The 23,489-nt window shown below is 31.8% G+C and overlaps 3 protein-coding genes across 4 annotated transcripts in view; 2 read left to right on the top strand and 1 right to left on the bottom strand.

Moving 5' to 3' along the window:
- Positions 1-5,856, top strand: part of LOC143063142 (cap-specific mRNA (nucleoside-2'-O-)-methyltransferase 2-like) — a 28,778-nt gene extending 22,922 nt beyond the window's left edge. The window contains exons 11-13 of the mRNA XM_076235123.1: positions 1,209-1,307; positions 2,772-2,955; positions 4,343-5,856. Coding sequence (XP_076091238.1) covers positions 1,209-1,307; positions 2,772-2,955; positions 4,343-4,449 — 390 coding nt within the window. The 3' untranslated portion in view covers positions 4,450-5,856. The remainder of the gene's footprint in view (positions 1-1,208; positions 1,308-2,771; positions 2,956-4,342) is intronic.
- A 3,627-nt stretch (positions 5,857-9,483) lies between these two features.
- Positions 9,484-13,482, top strand: LOC143063143 (uncharacterized). Of its 2 annotated transcripts, none has more exons than XM_076235124.1 (2): positions 9,484-9,797; positions 12,029-13,482. In XM_076235124.1, the coding sequence occupies exons 1-2, from the start codon at positions 9,602-9,604 to the stop codon at positions 13,189-13,191; spliced, it is 1,359 nt and encodes a 452-aa protein (XP_076091239.1). In that variant the 5' UTR covers positions 9,484-9,601; the 3' UTR covers positions 13,192-13,482. The 2 variants fall into 2 exon arrangements, 1 of the variants encoding a protein (XP_076091239.1); XR_012974949.1 differs by lacking the exon at positions 9,484-9,797 and adding an exon at positions 9,807-10,640 and having other exon boundaries at positions 12,029-12,113.
- LOC143063144 (uncharacterized) lies at positions 13,381-18,983 on the bottom strand. Its single transcript, XM_076235125.1, has 7 exons — positions 18,795-18,983; positions 18,073-18,248; positions 17,219-17,364; positions 16,487-16,706; positions 15,578-15,771; positions 14,985-15,053; positions 13,381-14,250 (listed from the first exon to the last, which is right to left on the bottom strand). The coding sequence occupies exons 3-7, from the start codon at positions 17,228-17,230 to the stop codon at positions 13,603-13,605; spliced, it is 1,143 nt and encodes a 380-aa protein (XP_076091240.1). The 5' UTR covers positions 17,231-17,364; positions 18,073-18,248; positions 18,795-18,983; the 3' UTR covers positions 13,381-13,602.
- Between the last annotated feature and the right edge of the window lie 4,506 nt (positions 18,984-23,489).

Consider the following 23,489-nt stretch of genomic DNA (forward strand, 5'->3'; position numbering starts at 1 on the left):
ATTTTATTTTTTAAGGTAGGTGGGGTAAGATTGCATTTATACAATAGTGAAACCCTTATGGAACTGGCTTGATCAATTTTCCAGACTTTTCCACTACTTTTGAGATAAACATAACATAGTGCATTGATCACAACATTCTGTACATCCTATATATCCATTATCAAGAAATTTATCAAGAAAATATTTACTCAGATATTCTAGTTACATAATGATGTGTATGTGCATAACTATAACTGTCAAGAAAGTAACATAAATTGAACATGGTGCTTGAAGCTATAATAAGTTTTAAAAAATATCAATGATGTCATTGTCAAAGTTATACCAGTATCTGAAGTTGGAGTTATCTCCTTTTGCCCAAAATTGTAGTTTCTTAATGAAATCTCCACTTCCTGTATATTGTTGTTTTAAAAGAGGAACGAAAAAAACCAAAGGGACAGTCAAACTCACAAATCGAAAACAAACTGACAACGCCATGAGAAAAGACAAACAGACAAACAACAACAGCACACATGACACAACACAGAAAACCAAAGAATAAGCAACACGAACCCCATCAAAAACCAGGGGTGATCTCAGGTGCTCCGGAAGGGCCAGCTGATCCCACTCCACATGTGGCACCCGTTGTGCTGCCCGTGCCATAACAAAACTGGCAAACAGTCCAATTCAGTAGGTCACACAAATGAAATAGACAACTTGAGCAGTATTTTCTTGCTTGAAAAATTAAGGTGCAGACATGAGCATTATTTCTTTTGAAATAGCTATTGTTTCTCCAACAAAACATACATCATTTAGCAAAGACCCATTTTTGTATTAAATTACCAATACATTGCCACCTTTCTAATTTACTCATTGTAAACTAAGATCTTCTAGGTGATATTTGACATTTAATTTACGTCTAGACCAATCCACTTGAGTTAAAATATATCTGAAAACAAGGTTGATTATCTGTAATTATTTTGTAGTATGGATCTGAGATCAACACATTTTGTCATGCAGGGGAATTTTATAGCATATGGTACAGTATGGGTATTTCTCATTGTTGAATGCTGTACATTGACCTGCAGATTTTGTGTACGGAGCATTGTCTTATTGGCAACCAAACTACATCTTCTTACATGGATATTTTTATGACTACAATAAAATGACATTTTGTTGCATGTATACCTTCACTAAACATCTGATGGTATTTTGTGCTCCTATATTTCCAGGTTTTGTCAAAAGAAAACACAGTACTGATACAGATGCCATCATGTCTGACCAGATTTACTGCAGGAATTATATATCTTCTAAGTTCCTGTTTTCAAAAGGTTAGACTATTATGATTTGTACAAACTACAATTAAGGGTTGCTGAATGATATGAACCACCCTTTCAATATCATAGTTTATACACATACATGTATATACAAAGGCATCTTAGGGTTATTCCATTAAAATGTATGTGGGAGGGTAGGAAGGGAAGTTTTATAATTGAATGTGGGTCATGGGTCTTTTTTCAGTATGTGTTTAATACCATCATTCAAAATAACATAAAAGATGACTCTTGGTGGTAGGAATATTTTGAAAGTCCTTTCCTACGCTCCCACATACATTTTAATGGAAAATCCCTTACCAAAAATTGTTTATAATCTATCATGAGCCTTAAATTTAATTACCATATCATTGTAATCTGCATTCATCACAATCCATTCACGTCTCAGTCATTACAGCTGAACGGACGTGCTGGGCCAGCTCTCCTTTACCCGCTATCTTCGATGAGGGTTTACAGTTAGATATCAACGACTTACTACTTAAGATGACAGAAACCAATCCATGCCGTACAGATAGACGTAGTAGTTGGCGTACCCGCGTTAACATGCACTCCAAAACCATTGTATCATGGGGAGTGTTATGCCGATTAACGTCCGAGGGCTGTATCCTAGGCTGTTGGGTGATACGACCTTCATTTCACTGCCTCACGGCTTTGGTCCTGATAACGCTTCCTGTCATCTTTCGAACTATGTCCGAGATCATTTAGCAGTACTCCATCATCGAGGCTAGCGGGCTGCCAAGCTGACCAAACTGGCCCTGAAAGCAGCCATTGTGAAGAAGTAAAATCCAAAATAGTAAACAAACCAAAATCAACTCACCAAAACCAAGATGGCGGCCTCCATTCAGCGTCCTTACTACCTGTTCCTGACCCACGGCAGAAATTATTCAAAAGCTCATCAATCGCCTTCGGGCACCGAGCCGACCGTGCGATGGCTGTATAGCCAGTCAAGGTCGTTAAACACTTCCATATATATATAATTTAATTACTTTTATATGTACAATTCAATTTAACATGATATCAGAAAAAGTAATTTTTTTTTATTATTAATTTACGAAAAAATATGCTCAAGAAGTTATAAAAGTTTTATAAAACTTGTCACCCCCAATCTTTGCAAACGTTATACATGGTTCATTTAAGATACACATTTAGAATTATAGTTGACAGGGGGAAATTAGCAAGATACATAGCAAATTAAAAAAAATAAATAGTTAAAGGCTTATTAATTATTAATTTACAACTATACTTTAAATTAATAGGCACTACTCGATTTTTAGTGGCCATTCTTGGCATTTGTCCTAGAAAACAGGTCAATAATACAATCTCTGTGGAGCCTCTTGTTTTGAATTTGAGAAGGACATTGTAATTGAGTTTGTCATATGCACAGCATGACTGATATACACAATTTGTAGGATGAGCAATGAAGACTGCTTGGAAAAAAAATATTTTTGTTTGTTTGTACAGATTGGATTTTTACCACAACCAGGAAAAGAAAGTTTGCTACAAATGTTGATCTGCTATAAATATGCTGGTGTTTCACACTTCCTGTTAGAACACTGCTGCCATCTAGTGGATGAACAAAATTCAAAGGACAGTAAATCTGCCAATGTTTTGCTAGAAACAGTACCAATACTTTCATTAATAAATGGTAAGATTTTGAAATTGAATATGAGAAATAGCTCATTTTGTATTATTCAGAAAAAGGGGATATACAATTGGTTCACTGTTGTCGTTTTCTTGTAACATGGTACAATATGTAGATTTATTGTATAATTTATTATGATTTTAAGTTGTATCTAATCATTGTTCTGTAAATCATTAAAAAACAGAAAAAAAATATTGATCAACTTAAGCCATTTTTTTAACAAAATAGTTTACCAACAAAACAAATATGTTGGACATGAACTTTTATTTAATATTTATACCAATATACCCTATAATTTAATATATACCTTAATAATATATGAATTTGGTAGTTGAATATAGAATAAGGAGATGAGGGTTGACTGCCAATGAAGTACACTTTGCTGAATAAATACCATTTAAATTTTAAAATAAATGTTCATGCTACTTAAGCTAGTGGGTGAGGAGCTCGGGGGGGCCACTTCCTATGTAATGACTGGTAGGGATGAGCCGCTGGAATAGGTCACTATTTCATGCTTCATGATATATGAAAAGGGTGAGAAATTCAGATTAAATATATCAATAGGTTGATATTATCACTTGCTGGATTATATCATAAGTATCTGAAACTAATCAAATGTTCGTATTTATTTTTGATGCGGTTAAACCACAGTCGTAAATGCATCAGCTATTTGTCAAACCAATTAAACTCTATTTATTCAATGTGGTATTTCCACTGAGGTTAGTTGTAGATGCAATAAATCCAATCATTTTGACATTTCCACCTAATTAACGTTTGTATACATGAAACATTTAAAGAAATTCCATAGCATAGGGTCAGCGTCCTTCAAGAGGGAACGGCAAATCAGTTTTTAATTAATGTTAAACTCAGTAAAAGTGATACTATCTGAAGTATTACTACATTTATCTGACAAAACATATGTTATTGTCTTTTGAAATTGAAATTTCATCATAATCAAAGATATAAAAGGGGCAAATAGCACTGGCAAATAGAGGAGCGAAGAATTTATTGGAAAAGCAAGGTGTGATTATTGCGACTGCGTTGCTTCTAAACAAGAACGTAAAATGAGCGGGACCGCAAAACTTTTTGTAAATACTAATGTACAAGAAGATGAAAAATATCCAAATATATCTATAGGTCTGTTTTTTTGTTCATTAATATATGACAAGGTATATATTTTTGATAAACAAAATATATGAAAAGGGTGGGGTACTTGATGTCTCAGCTGCTCACCCCTACCAAAAAAAGTTTGAAGTGGCCCCCCCGAGGTGAGGAGTACTCTGCCTTAACAGGTTTGAGGATTTTCAATTATTGAAAGCTTATCATTTGTCTGTTTACATAATAATTGATCCAAAGTATATTAATGTTCAAAGTTCTGTTTTATTTTTAGATCCAGAGTTTGTACAGTTTCTGATGAATAGTAATGAGAATTTATTAAAGTCCTACATAACCTCCATTGTATCCAATGTGAAACAGAAAATGTCTAATCAGACATGACAGAAAAATGTATTCCTCCAAGAAACAGTGTCAAATTGATCGAGACATGAATAGTGCATACTAGATCCATGTGTTACATAATTGTAGATGATGGCTTCAATTTAAGTTTGTTTTACATGTGTAAGAAAAGTGATGTGTAAAGTAGCAAACAATTGTGAAGTTTGAAACTTGCTTTATGTGTCAGATACAATATGAGAGAGAACATACTCTGGTATCGAAGTGAAATGGTGTGTACAATCGTGTATGATATAAACTGTGAAATGGTGTGTTTTATTGTGTATGGAATAACATAGTGAAAATGTGTATTTATCATGTATGATATAACACAAGTTATGGAATATCTGTTTGCTTTCAATGGAAAAAGTATGAGCTAGTTACAGCTATATTTGTAAGTTCAGGTGTATGATACAACATTGCAATGTCTTTTTACAATTGAAGCTAGCTATTGCAGTAGATATTATATACTAATAAAACGGTATGTTACCATTTTTGTCTCGCCTTGACGGAGTCAAAAATCGAGACATAGGTATGCTGTTTCTGGCGTCTGTGGTGACGGCAGCGATGGCATCAATGTTACAATGTATTAGTTTGTGATTAGCTCAGTTTTATGGGGAACCACTAGTGGTAGGTAAATGATAATTGGTATGCAGATGTATTAGCATTGCATAATCTCATTGTCATGGAGATTATTTGGCTCCGCCCCCTTAGTCATGGTTATATTGACTTTAAATGGTTTGCATTATCAAAATTACAAACAGGCGAGACAGATCTCTGTGATAACAGTTTATTGAATGTTTGAGTGAGAAATTATGTAAAGAGCAAGCTTGTGGCAGATAGGTAAAATGTTCAGTCATAGAATATGGCATTTGTTAATCACACAGTTATTGACTGAATGAAGGATGAAACAATAGTATGATCACAGATACAAGTCACAGTAGTGAGTAAACTTTGATATGAATCTAGAAGGATTGAAGGAAGAAATATTAAACTTCCTGGTGTGTCAATAAGATGTAGATAGTGGAGATGGAGAGAGCTATAAATGAGTAGAGAAAAGATAATGTGAGGGTTGTTCCATAATAACATACATTGGACTCAGGGAAGGCACTTCGAAATCTCTTCTATGGATGGGTGTCAAATACAGTAGAAATATAAGTGAAATTCTCAAATTGATTCTATAGGTAGTGAACATATTTTGAAAGTGCTTTCTCTGGGTACCATGTATGTTTAAATGGAATAGCCTTGAGGTAAAAAAGGTGAAATGGTTATGGTGCTGACAAACAAAAAATAATTGTATGCAAATGTTTGTATCCCCATATGTTATCATTTGACAGCTAAAATAGTTTGAATTATGTATTACTGAAATATATCTCATTCTCAATATTAAATACGCTAAATTGCTTCCAACAAGTGTTTTTTTTTTTCATTTTTGAACGTACATGACATACATGTAATTTATTTTCATAAATTGAATAACTTAATTTTACTCTGTAATTGAACTTAAGCAGATTTTTGTCCTATTTGTATATAAAAAAAGGGAGATGAGCAGAGATTTGACTGACAATGAGACAGCTATCCACAAGAAACAGAATGATGTATACAACTGTCAGTCCCCAAGCATCACAATCCTAAAAAAAAACATTGATGTACTTCCTTTAGGTTATAATCAATACAAGGGGTTTGATAAAGGTTCATGGATTTCTGTGTAACCAGCTTTAGTACTGTCAAACTTATAACTTGTTATCGATACTTCAGCCAATCAAATCTTTCTTCTTTTGTTGTCATAGAGTGAACAATAGTTTGATTTAGTTTCCCTAGCCTCAAAGATGTAAACATTAAGTAGTGAGAGTTTATATCAAGATTGAAAGTATTTACCCTTTGTTCCAGTGAGAAAAAAGTTTTAATTGTATACACCTATCAGTCCATTCACTATCTGTTAGTTCACATGTCACAACTTAAAACGTGGAATATTTTTTGTTTTGTAGAACAGCTGAACATATTCTGAAGATATTTTATAAGAGAACAGAAATTTGATTTTCTTTAAACTTGTTTTTAGAAGCAGTTGAATATTTGGGAAGTGTCTTATAGATAATAACAATTTGTTGCACTTTATGTACATTTTTGGGAAAAATAAATGTACAGTCAATCTGTGTTGAAGGTGGTACTTTGATCTATGATTGATTACTTTTTACAAATTGTGACTTTGGTGGAGAGTTGTCTCATTGGCACTTATACCACATCATCTTATATCTATCCTCTTTAAGATTACCAGTATTAGTTATTTCCTATATTTTGCTAAGTAATGGTAGAATGTCAATTTTTGTGTACATGTAGCCTGTGAATGTTGAGGCTGTGAATCCCAATTGTGGCAGGTGCGTTCAACTCCAATCTTAAATGAATATGTTTTGAATGCTGTACCTCGACCTATAATGACCAGAATGGTCTTTTCTTACCAAAGGTTGATGGTTCTCTCCACACTCTTGTATCCTCCACCATTAAAAACTGACGATCACGAAATATTACAAAAGTGCTCAAAGTGGTGTTTAACACCAACCAATTAATATCAGTCAAAGTTGCAGTCATGGTCAATTGCATTCAGGAATAACAGTCTATAAAGAACAAGTTGCAGTGACAATAATTGAGAATTCAAATTGTATTGAGGAATAGTTCCTTGCCATTGTTTGGAAAATATTGTTATTCTGAGTTTTTTTCATCATGCATTGTTATAGTAATTTATATGGTAAAAAAAATCTGTGGAAACGATACATATTTCTTGATTGATTTTCATCTGGTATACTTAAGATTAAAAGATGGAAGGCCAACATGATAAACTGTTTTAGAGAATACAAAAAAAACCCTCTTGAATTAACATTCTGAAGTGTCAACAATCAGTGGCTGATCCAGAACTTTTCCTATTTTCCTAAGGGGGCCCGCTCCGGTCATGCTTCAATGATTCCCTATATAATCAACCAAATTTTTCCCACGAAAGGGGAGGGGCCCTGGCCGCCAAGCCCCCCCCCCCCTGGATCCGCCTATGATAATGAATAAGATGCAGCCTTTGTTTTAAATTGTAAAATGATTATACATAAGTAAAGAGCTGTTAGTCGATGATCTACATGCAAAATTAAATGAATGCATTTCCATCCACTGATTTATTGATATTTTTAAAAGTAAGAATTTATGTTATAAATAACATTTGAGCATATTGGAAGTAATGCATGGATGCAGGCATGATCAACGATATGACCATTTTCTATAATACTCAAATTTTACAGGAAATGTTAATACTTATTATCGAGTCCATACGTTGTTTTATTGTTTATTTTTTAAGTGATATTAGCTGTTTAACTCAGTCACAGGTTTGACTCAATTCTCTTATTTGATTTATGACAAATTACAAAAAGATTGAAATAAACAATTAACAATTCAAAGACTCAATAATGTGTATCAACATTTCGTGTGTAATTTTGTCTAGCTGTCATCATTTGTACCTGTAAAAGAATGTTGTTTTTGTGGATCGAATCAGCAAACGAAATGGTTTACAATGTTTCACTTTTACTGTTGACATTCTTTTCCTCTTAATAGGTGAACATGTGTGGTCCAATTTTAATAATTTTTTAATATTGGAAAATAAAACATATTTATTAATATTAAAAAATGACTATTTTTTTAGCATTGAAAAATATTTATTAATATTAAAAATTCGATTTATTAATAAAATTCGATTTATTAATATAAAAAAATATAAATTTATATTAAAAAATGATTTATTAATATTCATAAATGGGGAATAAATTCCACAACGGCTTGCCATATTTTATGATATTTTTGGGGAACCGTCAATTCCCTAATGGCGGTCTCACTAATTAGCGACAGCAAGAATTTTAGCGACAACAAGCGTCAACAAGCAACAAGAATTATTTTAGCGACAACAAGCGACAAGAAAACATTTTTTTTTAATTAAAATTAATTATCGCAATAAATATTAAAAGGATATGCAAAAGAAAATAATTTTAGCGACAAGAAAGTTAAAATTGATAGAAAAAAATGAAACATTATTTACATAATATTTTATCATCTATTATGATCTATTATGAATAACAGCCAGTATTACGTTTAATTATTGTATTAAGAGATTACTTTTCCTTGTGTTTTAGAACATATTATTTATCTTATAATTTGTTTTTTAAAACTCTTTTCGTGCAATATGTATTAAGCTCGCAAAATGAATTACTTGTGCATCATTGTCCTGAAAATATTGACACAAACTGTGAAATACAAAGAACTGAAACCAAACAGGAGGGAAAAAAAATTGAAATGTGAATGTTTTCATCTTTTTATTTGTTTATTGCCTCATTAAACGATATTTATCATGTTTATGCATATTGATTGAAGATGAAAGGAAATTAATGACAATCTTGAGTTTTCAACAGGTGTTCACTATTTACAATGATTGTATATTCTGGGGCGTGTAATTGTATAGTCTGACGCGTGTACAAAGTTGAAGGTGTTAATTGGATGTTATTGTAGCAATAAAACCGGGGACACGCGACTCGTTAATCTCAATTGATGTTCCACATTGTGTGTACTGTTATTACCTTAGGGTGAAGCCACATCTAATGTTGTTCCTATCAAGAACAATGAATTATACTGTTAGAAAGGAAATAATATTTCATGTTTTTGTTTCATTCAATAAAGCCTTCAAAGGAAAGTTGACCTTTTTTTTGTTTTTCTTTCAATTTTATAGCGTGTGCATTTCACGTATATTTAAAAAAACCCATTAAATACAAATTTCTTTATATCTAATAAAAAAAATGTTTTCTTGTCGCCAAATAGTCTTCTTGTCGCTTGTTGTCGCTAAAATAATTTTTGTGTCGCTTCTTGTCGCTTGTTGACGCTTGTTGTCGCTTGTTGTCGCTAATTAGTGAGACCCCCTAATGGGGTTGGCCAGAGTATCATTCCCTCACGTCAATCATTTTGTTTTGATAGTTTGGAAACCCCCTCAAAATGTCATACTGAGGTTTACATTCACCCTTTTTCACGCTAAGAGCGCTTCTGTAACGTCGGTGGTTACCTGGGCGTTTGTTTTTCACTAAAACGCTTGAATCCAAGGTAAACAACAGTATTTCAAGGTGATTCATCGTGAAAATTACAGATGCCGTCGTATTGTTGTGTCCCCGGTTGCAAGGAAAGTGGAGGTCATAAATTCCCGAGTGACAAGGAACTAAATTTAAAGTGGAGAGTGGCAATAAGAAGAACAAACGAGACGAGAGGACTTTGGAGACCGGGAAAACATGATATTGTGTGTCATAATCATTTCACACTCTCTGATTACAAGAACACATTATTAGGTTAGTTTACCGTTATTTATTACGAAATGTGTTTGTATTTTTAAAACTTGTTACAATTTAAATTGATGCATGCAATTTAAAGGAGGAAACGTCGGATTGATTTTAATAATTAAAGTGTTTTAAAGATATATCTAGCTGCTACACAATGACAAATTTAAATGACGAAATTGGCATAGACATACATGTAGTGTTAGATTTTGTTTCTAAAAAAAATAACTCTTTTTCTTGTTAATCATGCATTTATCATACAGCAAATGAAATAAACTGGTTGACTGAGTAAAATTATATTGGGGTGGTATGGTGACATGTCTTACTGCATGAACACCTCACAAACAATAAAATATGATGTAATTTGACATATAATGGTTTACTTTTATTAATTGTTATTTGGATGGAGATTTGTCTCATTGGCACTCATACCACACCTTCCTTTATCTATATAGTACAAAGTATAGGTTTACTTGATGTTATTTTTGCAGAAACATGTTTCATCCTGAATGATTATGCATAATTTTTCTGTGGACATGTAACAGCCTTCTGTCGTCATCATCTATCCGAAATTAGAAGTCAAACATTCAAGTGACTGGTCATTTTGTGATTGATATTTTCCATATTTTAATATAATTTTCTGGGTTTTTTTTAAACCCCAAAAATGTTGGTTGAATGACTTAAATAGTTTCATCTTGACAACAATAGAGAAGATGTTTGTTTTAATTGTTTAAATACAAAAAATGCAAGATTTGTTTCAATGATTTTGTTAGAACTGCATGATTTTTTCATTGTTCGTGTTGCTTTGTGGTTATATTTTTCCATTTTAGGAAGATTGGAAAAAGAATGAGAACAGTAAGTTACATACCTCAACAGAATTTAATACTGAGAACTTGTACATCCTGTACATGTACATTTTATTAATGGTCATGAAATTGATACAACATGAATATAAGCTTCTAATGTGTTACAATGAAGTTAAGTATTATAATATACCGTTTTAAAACAGGTATGCATGTTAAGAATTCTGTTTTTACCTGTCAATAGTTGTACTTCAATTGAATACACAACAAAACAATTTTTTAAGCTAATTATTGTGCCCATTTCTGAAAAAGTTATCATTTATCAAAATTAAACAAATACATGTATACATATGTATACTATTATATAATAAAACATAAAGGAAATGAGTGAAAAACAATGACAATAAATACATATCAAACAAAATTATTCAAGTTATAGGATACACTAGAGTCACACTAGTTCTGGTATTTTGAGTACATATAGAAAGTACTTGTTGAGATTCATACTTTTTTTCTCTTATACTGGATTGATACAGATAATTTTTATTAATCAATTTAATCAATCATTCATGTATTATCATTATTTATGCTTTTGAAGATTTGTTAACTAAATTTATCAGAAAAAAATACCTTGCACTGTACGTGTCCACATTTGTAACAAGAGTAAAGATTTTGTTCAAGTAAGTATAAAAAAGAAGATGTGGTATGATTGCCAATGAGACAACTCCACAAGAGACCGAAATGACACAGAAATTAACAACTATAGGTCACCGTACGACCTTCAACAATAAGCAAAGCCCATATGCATAGTCAGCTATAAAAGGCCCAGAAATGACAATGTAAAACACATTCAAACGAAAAAACTAACAGCCTTATTTATATAAAAAAAAGAACAATAAGACAAATATGTAACACATAAACAAACGTCAACCACTGAATTACAGGCTCCTGACTTGGGACAGACACATTCATACGTAATGTGGCGGGGTTAAACATGTATTGATTATCCAACATTTTTCTGATTTAGAAAATAAGATCAGGCCTAAATTAATATATTGTTTGTTTCCCAAATCCGTCACTGCCTAGGTAAAAAGCTGGAACAATATCTGTCCATATGGCAAACCTGAAAATTTGAAATGAATAAAACAATATTTGAAATTGTTTTTGACAATAAAAATTTCTGAGTCGGACCATTCTTTCAGTCAGGATTGGGCAAACAAACAATATTTTTTTTAGGTCTGATCTTATTTTCTAAATCAGAAAAATGTTTGATAATCAATACAATTGACTTGGCCCTGCTGCTTATAAATTAAAATATAAATGTGTGAAACTTCATACATGTACAGCATATGTTAATTTGGGGCTTATAATTATGATACTAGTATAATAAAATTAATAAGTTCATACAACTAGTGTGCTTAATGGGTTTATTTTTATTAGGTGACAAGAGTAGACTCAAGAAGGATGTTGTACCCTCGGTCTTCCCTTTTCGTCAAGAAGCTATTGTAAGCCCAAGAGCATTGAGGATGAAATCCAGGGATCATGGAGATTTGGTCAGTAAAGACAAGTCTATGGAAGGTATTGAAAATGGCATACAGTATGAGGTTGAAATTGAGACAACAAGTAATGAGCGTCCTATTGAAGTAACAGATGAGTCAGACATAGGGAAGGTTGCTGAGGATAAGAATGTTCAGTGTGGATTGTTGGGTGACTACTCCATTGAAAATTTCATAAATAACCCCAAAGCAGTATCCTATTACACAGGATTTAGTTGTTATGATCATTTCATATTCTTGTTTCATTCACTTGGCCCTGCTGCTTATGAATTGAACTATAAATGTGTGAAACTTGAACCAAAAGACCAATTGTTTCTTACTTTGATGAAAATTAGATGTGGAAAGAAAGATTTTGAGCTGTCTTTACTTTTTAATATTTCCGAGTCTACAGTATCCAGAACCATTAATACTTGGATAAACTTTTTATATTTTCAATTGAAAGATCTTGATATTTGGCCCTCAAGGCAAGTTGTAGATGAATTTATGCCTGTGGATTTTGGAAGGAAATTCCCAACTACAAGGGTTATTTTAGATGCCACAGAAATTCCAATCCAAAAACCATCTGATGTTAACAACCAGAGTGTTACATGGTCGTCGTACAAGCATAGAAATACCATCAAAACTATGGTTGGTTGTACCCCAAGAGGTGCGGTGTCTTATGTTTCAGACTGTTATGGTGGGTCAGTCAGTGACAGACAAATTATCGAAAATTCACACCTACTTGAAAATGAAATCTTTGATTCTGGTGACAGCATTATGGCAGATAGGGGTATCATGGTGCAAGATCTTTTTGCAAACCAAAATGTATTTGTGAATACACCTACCATGCTGAAAGGGAAGTCCCAATTAGAACCAGAGGAAATAATAAAAGACCGTAGAGTGGCATCCAAGCGTATCCACATTGAGCGTGTCATTGGATTAAGCAAGAGATTTAAAATTTTAAAATATGAACTATCAAGTAGTAAATTTCCTCTAAGTAACAGAATTGTATTTGTATGCTTTGCTTTATTGAATTTCAAGAATGCCATTGTGGATAAATTAGCATAAGGAAATCACATTACTGATACATGTACAATAGGTCTTTTCCCTACATTAATATACAATTTTCTTCTACATTTAAGTAAAAAGCAGTCACACTACTAAATTTTACAGATATATATTATATTTGTTCTTTTGTAAGCAATAAATTAACTTCTGTATATATACAGTATTTACAAAATGCGTTTTTTACCAGTTTATAATCTACAGTTTAAATTTCCTTTAATACATATTACATTTGTACAACCAAATTATAAAACTTTTCTTTCCGATATTTAAAATGCTGTAAAATCAGACTTTAATGAGTGTTTTAATTAAAATACAATTTTGTTGTTTAATTAATAAAAATTTCAAGAAGTACATTATTTCAATTGATAAAAAAACATTCCACTTTTATGAATTTAAGAAAATATGACTAACTCACAACAAAGTGGCAATGTAGGGTCTGAAATGTCTAGTGTAGAACAACTGTAATTTGGGTATTAAGCATCCAACACAATAGTCATGATTTATTTCAATTTTTTGCACAAACAAATCAACAAAGGTGTAAACAACAAAAAAGCAATACTTCCTTTTACACAAAAAGAGTTGACCTTGAATTTGGTCATAATAAGGACTACTTTTTCTCAAGACCATTGTGCCATCTCTTTCATACATTAAAAATTTAAATTTTGACCCTGGGAGAATTTTTTCATTTCTCCCACTGTAAGGACATTTAACCTCAACCAGACTGTCTGCTCCCACAAGTCCATCTGGAGATGCTCCCAAAAATGGGTAATGGTGGGAGACAATTAATCCACAATTAACTACATTCATTTTATAATTTTGTTTGAATTGAGTTAAAGCCTTGCTTTCATACATTTTTCCATGGAAAATTTGAGGCTTGTTAATAGGTTTTGGATTGTGAAGTGAGTCACAAAGTTTTTTTATGTTCCTTCTAGCTGTTATTTTTGTGACTTCACCAAATCTGGATGCTGTTACCCTCCACTGACGGGCCTTGAACCATTCTTTGTTATTTGATTGGCCTCTTGTGGTCTTTTCAATGGATTGTGCTTCCTTTTCTGTGACCTAAAAATACATGTATGTAATCAATTAAACATTATAAATGAAATTGGACAGCACTTTATTGGTCAATGTGAGCTATGCTTATAAAATTATATTTAATTGCTTTTGATATTTAAATTCTCCAAGTTAATACTTTGAATAGCAAGAATGTTTATTATTTATATATAATTAATATGTAAATGATAGATGTAGGTTTGTGGGATACATGTAAATTATAAACAGGAACCAAACAACAACAATGCAGCAAATATCTTCTAAAGATAATCATATAACATTCAACAAATTGAGAAGTGTGTCTGTGTCTATGGTTGTGATTAAAGAAGTTTAGTCAGTAACCCAAATAAACAACTATTTAAATGTTTGTTTTAAACATGTTAAAAAAAATCAATGGTTTGTGTATTGTCTAATTTGTAAAAGTATGTATTGCTTGAAATGTATTGTTTTTTGCTTAATGTATTCTCTTTGAAACTATAATACATGTATGAACAATTGGGTTGCTGCTTCATATTATGATATATACATATATTGGTCTGAAGTGTCATTATATTTCTTTTTGCATGATTTTATATTGGGCTTCAACACTAATTTGATGATATTTTGGTTTAAAACAAAAGAATGTAATACATGGTAAACATTATGGTAGTTTACAGTTAATATACTTTTAGGGCTAAAATTATATTTGAGTACTTGAACAAACTCCTTGAACTATGTTTAAACTTTTTCGAAAGTTTAATTACCTTTACAGCTTCATCAACCCAATGTTCAGCAAATGGCAATTTCAAATAATGATGATCATGTTGGGCAGCCTGAAAATGATATATTTTTTTATTATTCATTTATAAATAAATTTGGTGTATTAACTGTCTTCTGATTGGTTAAAAGTATTAGTTTTATTTTCAATGTTGTTATCTTTTATGGCGACATGTACGCCCACTCTGACGTTGTGTATTCATAACGCCAACATGTGTGTACGTTGTTATTGTTAATATAAATAATATAAAAAGTTCTTTGAGCCTTTAATATTTTTGATAGAAATTTATTTATAATGAATGACAATAATTTATTTTGAATTTATTGACTCTTCACATTTTACATAATCCGCTTTGCAGATTATTCAATGTAAAAAGTCAAAAATTAAATTTATGGTTCAATAAATTCAAAATAAATAATAGCCATTCATTTATAAATAGAACAGCCATTTTTTTTGTTCTGCCATTTCTTTATTATTCATTATTAATATACTTAGTAACAAACATGATTAATATTAATTTAATTGTCAGCAATGTTTCTTTTTCAGGCAGTAGTATTTTTATAAGATAATTAAACATACCAGTAAGTTTGCTCTAGGGAAAAGATATCTCATGGCAATGTCTTTAGATGAGATGGCACAATAGTTAACCATTGTGTTTCTTACATAATCAGTATAGTCTTTCATTCTCCTGTACTTTTCTGGTCTAGGATCAGAAAGTAGATCATCTCCAAGTTTCCTTTTCAATGGAATGTCCTCCAGTTTTAATGGTTTACCTAATTGCAAAATAAGAAAACAATGGACTAGCTATTACTTTTCCTTAGTCAAAATATATCAGACAATGTTCAATAGTATATTCAGTTCTTGCCTCTTTACAAGTAAAATGTCCGAACAAAATATTTTTTAATTTGTAGTTAAAAGAAAAAGATTAATATATTTTATCCTAATAATTTACATTTGATAAAAATCTATCTAAAGTTAAAATTCAATATTTTGATTGAATAAGAGTTGTCCTTCTTAATACACAAAAAAGTCAATATGCCTTGAATTTTTTTTTAAAGATTTAAGATGCTGTTTGATATTCACATGTATTTTCTTAAAGGAAGTTGGTATTTACAAAAATATTGTTTGTATTAAATTGGCAAATTAAAACAGTTCTACAAATCAGTGGAAGTTACTTTAAAGGACAATATTAAATGCACTAAAAAAAAATCAGACACAAAGATTTTATTTTAAATGTTAAACATGTGTACTTTGTTAGTATTTATGAAAATGTTTTAGGCAACACTTATTAAAATCAGCATTTCAACATATTCCATACATGTAAGCGACATGTACAATTCTATAAATGCTTTATCTCAGCAGAGATTTTATACATTTGTCACTTTGTTATTGTATGTTTATGTATAATATGCTTATTGTCTTAATATCAATCCTATAAATTTGGATTTTAAATCAATAAAATAACTTATCTCACTTATCTTATCTTACCAGTATAATATGCCCTAGGTTGGTTGAATGTTTGGAGTCCTTCTGTACAAGATTTCTCCACAGCTAGTTGGCCTGACTGGGAGAATTCTTCTAGCATTAGTAGTACTGCTGCAATATGTTTGCAGGTTGCATGCGGACCCTTTCCTGCCGGACACTCACATTGTGAATTTACTGGACTTCCTGACCCCTTTTCCATTTTCAATTTGTAGTTATAAGTTACCTTAAAAAAATGTTATTATTATAAAAATAAGAAAAAATTATATTTTTGCCAATGGCATGAATGGCAATGAGACAAATACATTTGTATCAACTAGATTTCAGTTAATGTGGATAAAAGCAACTGAAGGTCATCCTACAGGCTTCAACAATGAGTGAAAATACTTGTCTAGAATTATTGTTGATAGCAGATCACTGTTTCTTTCTGTTTTAAACATATGCAACTGTTTTGGATGTGGGAAAATTTAGAGCTTTGTTGCATACACACATGTGTTTTGTTTACAATTGCATGTCATTCTCTAAATATCGTCTTATTTCGTTATTGTAATATTTTGCTTCATCAATATTTACTTAACTTCTCTGTATATCAACTTAGTTACCTCTTTCTAGAGTTTTTATGGTCATAGAACTAAACAAATATCACTCGATAGATAAGAATCTTTTATTCCAAACATATTTATGAATATTTGTACTGCATTTAAAAAAAATATTTATACTACATATATAAATATAAACCTGTTTCTTCATGGCAGCACCAACAATCCCAGTTAGATAAATGTCATCCACAGTAAATAAAACAGATGAAGCCAGGATCTTCTTTGCCTCCAACAAGTTTTTTCCTTTTTCAATTGCTTTTATATCTCCATTTATCTGCTTATCACCTTCAAAACATTATTGATTTTATCAAAATTAAAATGGAACATTTAAAAGGTGTGCATACAAAATATTGAATGTTGATTAAAGATCAACTGAAAATATGACATATTTTTCATGTTTCAAATTATTTTTTTATATTTCTTTAAAAATGTCCACTTTTGACATAGAAACTGTAAGGACGCATATTTCTATATATGCCAATCTCCCTATAGTACTGAGCAGAGATATAGAAAGAGAATATAGAGAAATTACAAAGTGCACGGTTGTATTGAAGAGGTACAGACTACAGTACCTGCTGAGGAATATACATGTAGGGGTTATTTAAACTTATTATTGTATGAGACTTTTGAAAAAAAAAAATTATTGTCTTTATTTTCTGAAGACCTTTCTGAATAACCTTAACCCGTAGCTGTACAACAATGGACCTTTTTCAATGCCACTGTAGTATAAATCACAATATATATTTTCACCAAAATATAAGGTTTTGTCTGAACTTCGAAAAAATGATGACAGACAGCAAGACTTGGCAATGATTGATCCAATTTTTAGATAAGGACAACAGAGTGGATGTGGGGCCACTAAGCTAATCTGCCCGCTTTGCACCAGCTAATATCAATTAATGCCTAGGGTGGGAATCGAACCCACATACACCAACTCTGTTTTCCTACAATGACCTAAAGTTGTGAACAAGAACATATAAATTGACTACATACCAGCTAATCTGTATAAAAAGTACCCATCGATCTGTTCTCTGGTGAGTTTGGAAAAAACCAGTCTATGGTCTGGAATGAGTTGCTTATAGCCACACTTAGGTCATGAAATATCAGTGTGGTCAGGGATTTCAATGGCTGGCTGTTTGAAATTTCTATTTTTGTCATAGGCAATTAATCTGTGGAAAAGATATTTTAGAATGTTTTTAGTGTTAACAGATAAACATTAAAACCTAATAACATTTTTGCTAACTGTTATTGTTATGATAAAAGTTTATTTTTTTTACAAACCAATGCCATTGGCAATCCAGATTTGTTTATCTTTATTTTTTTATGATATGGTTTTGTCAGTTCAGTTGTTTTAAAAAAAACTTTCGATATTCTGTTAACATAAACACTCCGTCTTGAAATTATTAAATGTCAAATGAAATGGTCAGCAAAAAAGTCTTGTGTTTAAGTCATCAGAAAAATTTAATGCTTTAAAACAATGACTTTCACCAAATGAGCAAACAAAACTGTTGAAATTCTGAATTTAATGGTACCAAGTTTATTAAAATCGGTTCAGTAATGATACCACCATATACTTTTTAAAAATTGTGATGCCATTTGAAATCTATTTCTAGAACGGAAAATTGCAAGTGACACAGTCTCAGTTTCATGGTCAGAAACCTTTTCTATTGACGGCTGTTTTATACTGTTGATCTTATTTCACATTGAAAAAATACCTATCAATCAGGTCTGCTTTTCTTCCTGTTATCACAGCTCCCCTTACAACCAATTCTGCCTTTAACTTCGGCACCGTCCACTTGTTGTACTTTGCCGCCTCCATTAGTTTATCGTAGTTACAAGCGTCTAAACGATAAAAAGCGTTTCGCTAACCACCGTTAACACACAAACGACCTCTCGAGTGCAAATTCCGGTGAATGAAAACCAATGGCAAGGAGAACAGATTGACTTTAAATAAATTTTTTACACATTTCCCTTCTGTTTCTCATGAAATTATCGTTTATTGAGCTTTCCCTTACACTTTATACGTTTCTTTTACAGTCCGGAAAAATCAGTATTATGAAATATTCTAAATATATAATCTAGTGACGTCATTGTTGGAATGCCACACTACACAGGGATATCCTTTATTCATTATAAAAATCAATGACAGCACTTGTATACTAATTTAAAATCCGTATTTGTTAAATATAAACCTAATGATGTTTGCTGTAGTGTAGATGATTCACACACCAACATGAAATGCTTGAATCTGAGGCTATAATCGACAGGCACTTGTTTCCATCCATAGGAAGGTCGACTATCCATATAAATAGAATCTTCTATTTATATGGATAGTCGACCTTCCTATGGATAGAAACAAGTGCCTGTGCTATAATCAGATAATATGTAGGTCAACTTTCGCGGTAAACAATGTCAATGGGGATACAAGAGATTGGAGAGAGAAACGGCAGTTTTCATTGTTTCTGTAAAGTTCTGTTTTTAGAATCTTCCTCCAATTCAGGAGCACCTCAATTGATGAGTAATTTTACACTAAAATTAAAGTAAATGTTTCTGAACATTAAAAATGTGACATTTTGTATATGATAAGTAGTCTTCTATATAAAAAAATGTGTACCAACATAATTATTGAAATGGTTAAAAAAAAAAAATGTTGCTTTTTGTAGTTTATAAAATTGAGAATGGAAATGGGGAATGTGCCAAAGAGACAACAACCCGACCATAGAAAAAAACAACAGCAGAAGGTCACCAACAGGTCTTCAATGTAGCGAGAAATTCCCGCACCCGGAGGCGTCCTTCAACTGGCCCCTAAACAAATATATACTAGTTCAGTGTATACCTATTGAGATTGGGGAGAGCAACTGCAGTTTTCATTCTTTCTGTAAAGTTATGTTTTTAGAATCTTTCTCCAATTAAGGAGCACCTCAATTGATGAGTAATTACCCACTAAAATGAAAGTTAATGTATATGAACACTAAAAATGTCACATTAAGTATATATATGATAAGTAGTCATCAATTAAATAATAATTTTGCGTACCAACATAATTATTGTAGTGGACATTTTTTTTTCTCATTTTTTTTTTTTAAATATTGCTTTTTGTAGTTTAAAGCTATTTATTCATGAATTTTACAGATATATCAAAATGTGGGATCTGGAAACAAACTTCACACAGCTTTTATATCAATCATATTTGATTTTATAAGTACATGTATCCCTGTGATGAGAGTTGTAACTGGGAACTTTATCAATGGAAAATTAAAACTGAATAGATTTTTCAGTCCTCACTTTCTTGAGAATATTGTCACAAAAAATTGAGAATAGTCTTAGCCTGCCGTTCAGTTGTACATAATTAAAATTTTAAAATATAATGTAGTAGTTGTTAAATTCAATTGAATTTTAGATAATTAACTCCCAACTTAAATCAAATGTTTTGATTTAGAAGGTGCAGATCTCATTGGTCCAAATTGTCTCTATGATGAATTCTTGACTAAGGAAATGAAATAACAATAAACAACAATTAGTTTCATTATTGTCAGCCTTTCTATATGTTCTAGCTGTTCTTTTGCTCATTCTTTGTATGTAGACTATCAAAAGATACCCCCCTAAAAATTGGAACGATGGCCGTCTTTTCCCTTCAGAGCTCTTCAGCTCTTTGATTTTTCTCCACCAAGAAAGATCGATATATACCACAGAAAAAGAGAAATAAGTTAAATGATTTTACAAACATATCAACAATCATCATACAAGAGATATGTCAACGTTTCAATTGTTATCCCATTTTTCAGTCTTACAAACAATCATCTAGGATCAGTCAATTCCAAGATCTAGAGCTTAGCCAGCATTCTATTTCTAACATGTCTATATTTTTTCTTTCTTAGTTAATTTATCTTAAACCGTTTTTTACATGACTTCTAGTCCTAAATGCCAGATCAATTTATGGAAAATCTGTATACATTTATCCGATTCGGATATCAGAATGCGAGCTCTTATAATTACGATACTCACCCAGTGTCATTATTCACCTTAATAAAGACATCCGCAATAATATCTGAATATTTAGGAGTTAACCTTTTATAATCCTCACTAGATTTACCAAAATAAAAGAAAGATGTTCACAAATTCTTTAAAAGTTCTCCCCTAAAAGGGAGTCAGGACGGGGTTAACAGAATAAAGAATAATGAGCAAAAAGTGAAGAAAAAAAGGGGTAAAACAAAGTTAATAATACAGAATACATTATATATAAAGAAAATTTAATAGAAAATTGAGCTACAAAAAAAAAGTAAAAACACAAAAATACTGAACTCCGAGGAAAATTCAAAAAGGAAAATCAAAAATTAAAGAATACACAATTACATAACTCCCAATCCAGACCCTCGTAAGAGGACGACGAGGGTGGTTCTTACAGACCTTGACTACCCATGAGAATTTTGCACGGTCGGAAGGATGAGAAGAAAAGAAAATCAGGTAAACAAAATCAGAATGTTTTGTCTCTCCAATTAATGATAGTAGAGAAAACAAAATTTGTATGGATGGAACATTCATCTTAAGCCATTAATTCTTCAAGAAGATGTATGCAATTAGAATGGAAACTATATCCCTCTTGTGTTCATTATGTTGCCTGGAAAGTCTGTGGAAATGAACATACACATAGTTTTTGTCGAGCCTGCAACTTTTGTTGCAGAAAGCTCGACATAGGTATAGTGATCCGGCGGCGGCGGCGGCGGCTACGGCTACGGCGTTAGCTATTTTCTACTTTGTATATAGATGCCTCATGTTACGAAGTTTCCGTCAGTCACATGTCCAATGTCCTTGACCTCATTTTCATGGTTCAGTGACCCCTTGAAAAAAAAGTTCAGATTTTTTTGTAATGTTAAATTCTCTCTTATTATAAGTAATAGGATAACTATATTTGGTATGTGCGTACATTGCAAGGTACTTATGCCCGTCAGACAGTTTTCAATTGACCTCGACCTCATTTCATGGATCAGCAAAGTTAAGTTTTGGTGGTCAAGTCCATATCTCGGATACTATAAGCAATAGGGTCTAGTATATTCGGTGTATGGAAGGACTGTAAGGTGTACATGTCCAACTGGCAGGTGTCATCTGAAATTGACCTAATTTTCATGGTTTAGTGGTTCTAGTTCAGTTTTTGTGTTTTGGTCTGTTTTTCTCATACTTTATGCAATAGGGCTACTATATTTGTTGTATGGAATGATTGTGAGGTGTACATGTCTACCGCGCAGATGTCATTTGACCTTGACCTCATTTTCATGGTTCAGTGGTCAAAGTTAAGTTTTTGAGTTTTTGTCTTTTTATCTAATATATATGCCATAGGTCAACTATTTCATTTGACCTTGACCTCATTATCACGGTTCATTGCTCAGTATTAAGTTTTTATACGACCGCAAAAATTGAAAATTTTTTGGTCGTATATTGGTATCGTCGTCGTCGTCGTCCGAAGACATTTGGTTTTTGCACTCTCACTTTAGTATAAATTAATAGAAATCTATGAAATTTTAAAACAAGGTTTATGACCACAAAAGGAAGGTTTGGATTGATTTTAGGAGTTTTGGTCCAAACGAATTAGGGGCCAAAAGGGTCCAAAATTAAACTTTGTTTGATTTCATCAAAAAATGACTTATTGGGGTTCTTTGATATGCTAAAACTAACCGTGTATTCAGATTCTTAATTTTTGGTCCTGTTTGAAATTGGTCTACATTAAGGTCCAAAGGGTCCAAAATTAAACTTAGCTTGATTTTAACAAAAATTGAATTCTTGGGGTTCTTTGATATTCTGAATCTAAACATGTACTTAGATTTTTGATTTTGGGCCCAGTTTTCAAGTTGGTCCAAATCGGGTTCCAAAATTATTATATTAGGTATTGTGCAATAGCAAGAAATTTTCAATTGCACAGTATTCTGCAATAACAAGAAATCTTCAATTACACAGTATTGTGCAATAGCAAGAAATTTTCAATTGCACAGTATTGCGCAATAGCAAGAAATCTTCAATTGCACAGTATTGTGCAATAACAAGAAATCTTCAATTACATGTAGTATTGTGCAATAACAAGAAATATCTAATAGCACAATATTGCGCAATAGCAAGAAATTTTCAATTGCACAGTTTTGCGCAATAGCAAGAAATATTCAATTGCGCAGTATTGTCCCGTTTTCAAATTGGTCTACATTAAGGTCCAAAGGGTCAAAAATTAAACATTCTTTGATTTCAATAAAAATTGAATATATGGGGTTCTTCAATATGTTGAATCTAACCATGTATTTAAATTTTTAATATTTGGGCCTGGTTATCAAATTGGTCCACTTTGAGGTCTAAAGGGTCTAAAATTGAACATTATTTGATTTCATAAAAAAATGAATTTTTGGGGTTCTATGATATGCTTAATATAA

The sequence above is a fragment of the Mytilus galloprovincialis genome, chromosome 2 (assembly GCF_965363235.1).
Source record: "Mytilus galloprovincialis chromosome 2, xbMytGall1.hap1.1, whole genome shotgun sequence".
Classification (NCBI taxonomy): domain Eukaryota; kingdom Metazoa; phylum Mollusca; class Bivalvia; order Mytilida; family Mytilidae; genus Mytilus; species Mytilus galloprovincialis.

Bases quoted from the DNA above. Each gene is read 5' to 3' on its own strand.
- LOC143063144 (XM_076235125.1), bottom strand. The intron at 15,054-15,577 runs GTATGTTTAATT...TATCATTTTCAG, and splicing joins TCCCTAGAGCAAACTTACTG to GCTGCCCAACATGATCATCA. The intron at 14,251-14,984 runs GTAATTAAACTT...ATGTATTTTTAG, and splicing joins GGGTTGATGAAGCTGTAAAG to GTCACAGAAAAGGAAGCACA.
- LOC143063143 (XM_076235124.1), top strand. From the start codon at position 9,602: ATGCCGTCGTATTGTTGTGTCCCCGGTTGCAAGGAAAGTGGAGGTCAT. The intron at 9,798-12,028 runs GTTAGTTTACCG...TATTTTTATTAG, and splicing joins TTACAAGAACACATTATTAG to GTGACAAGAGTAGACTCAAG.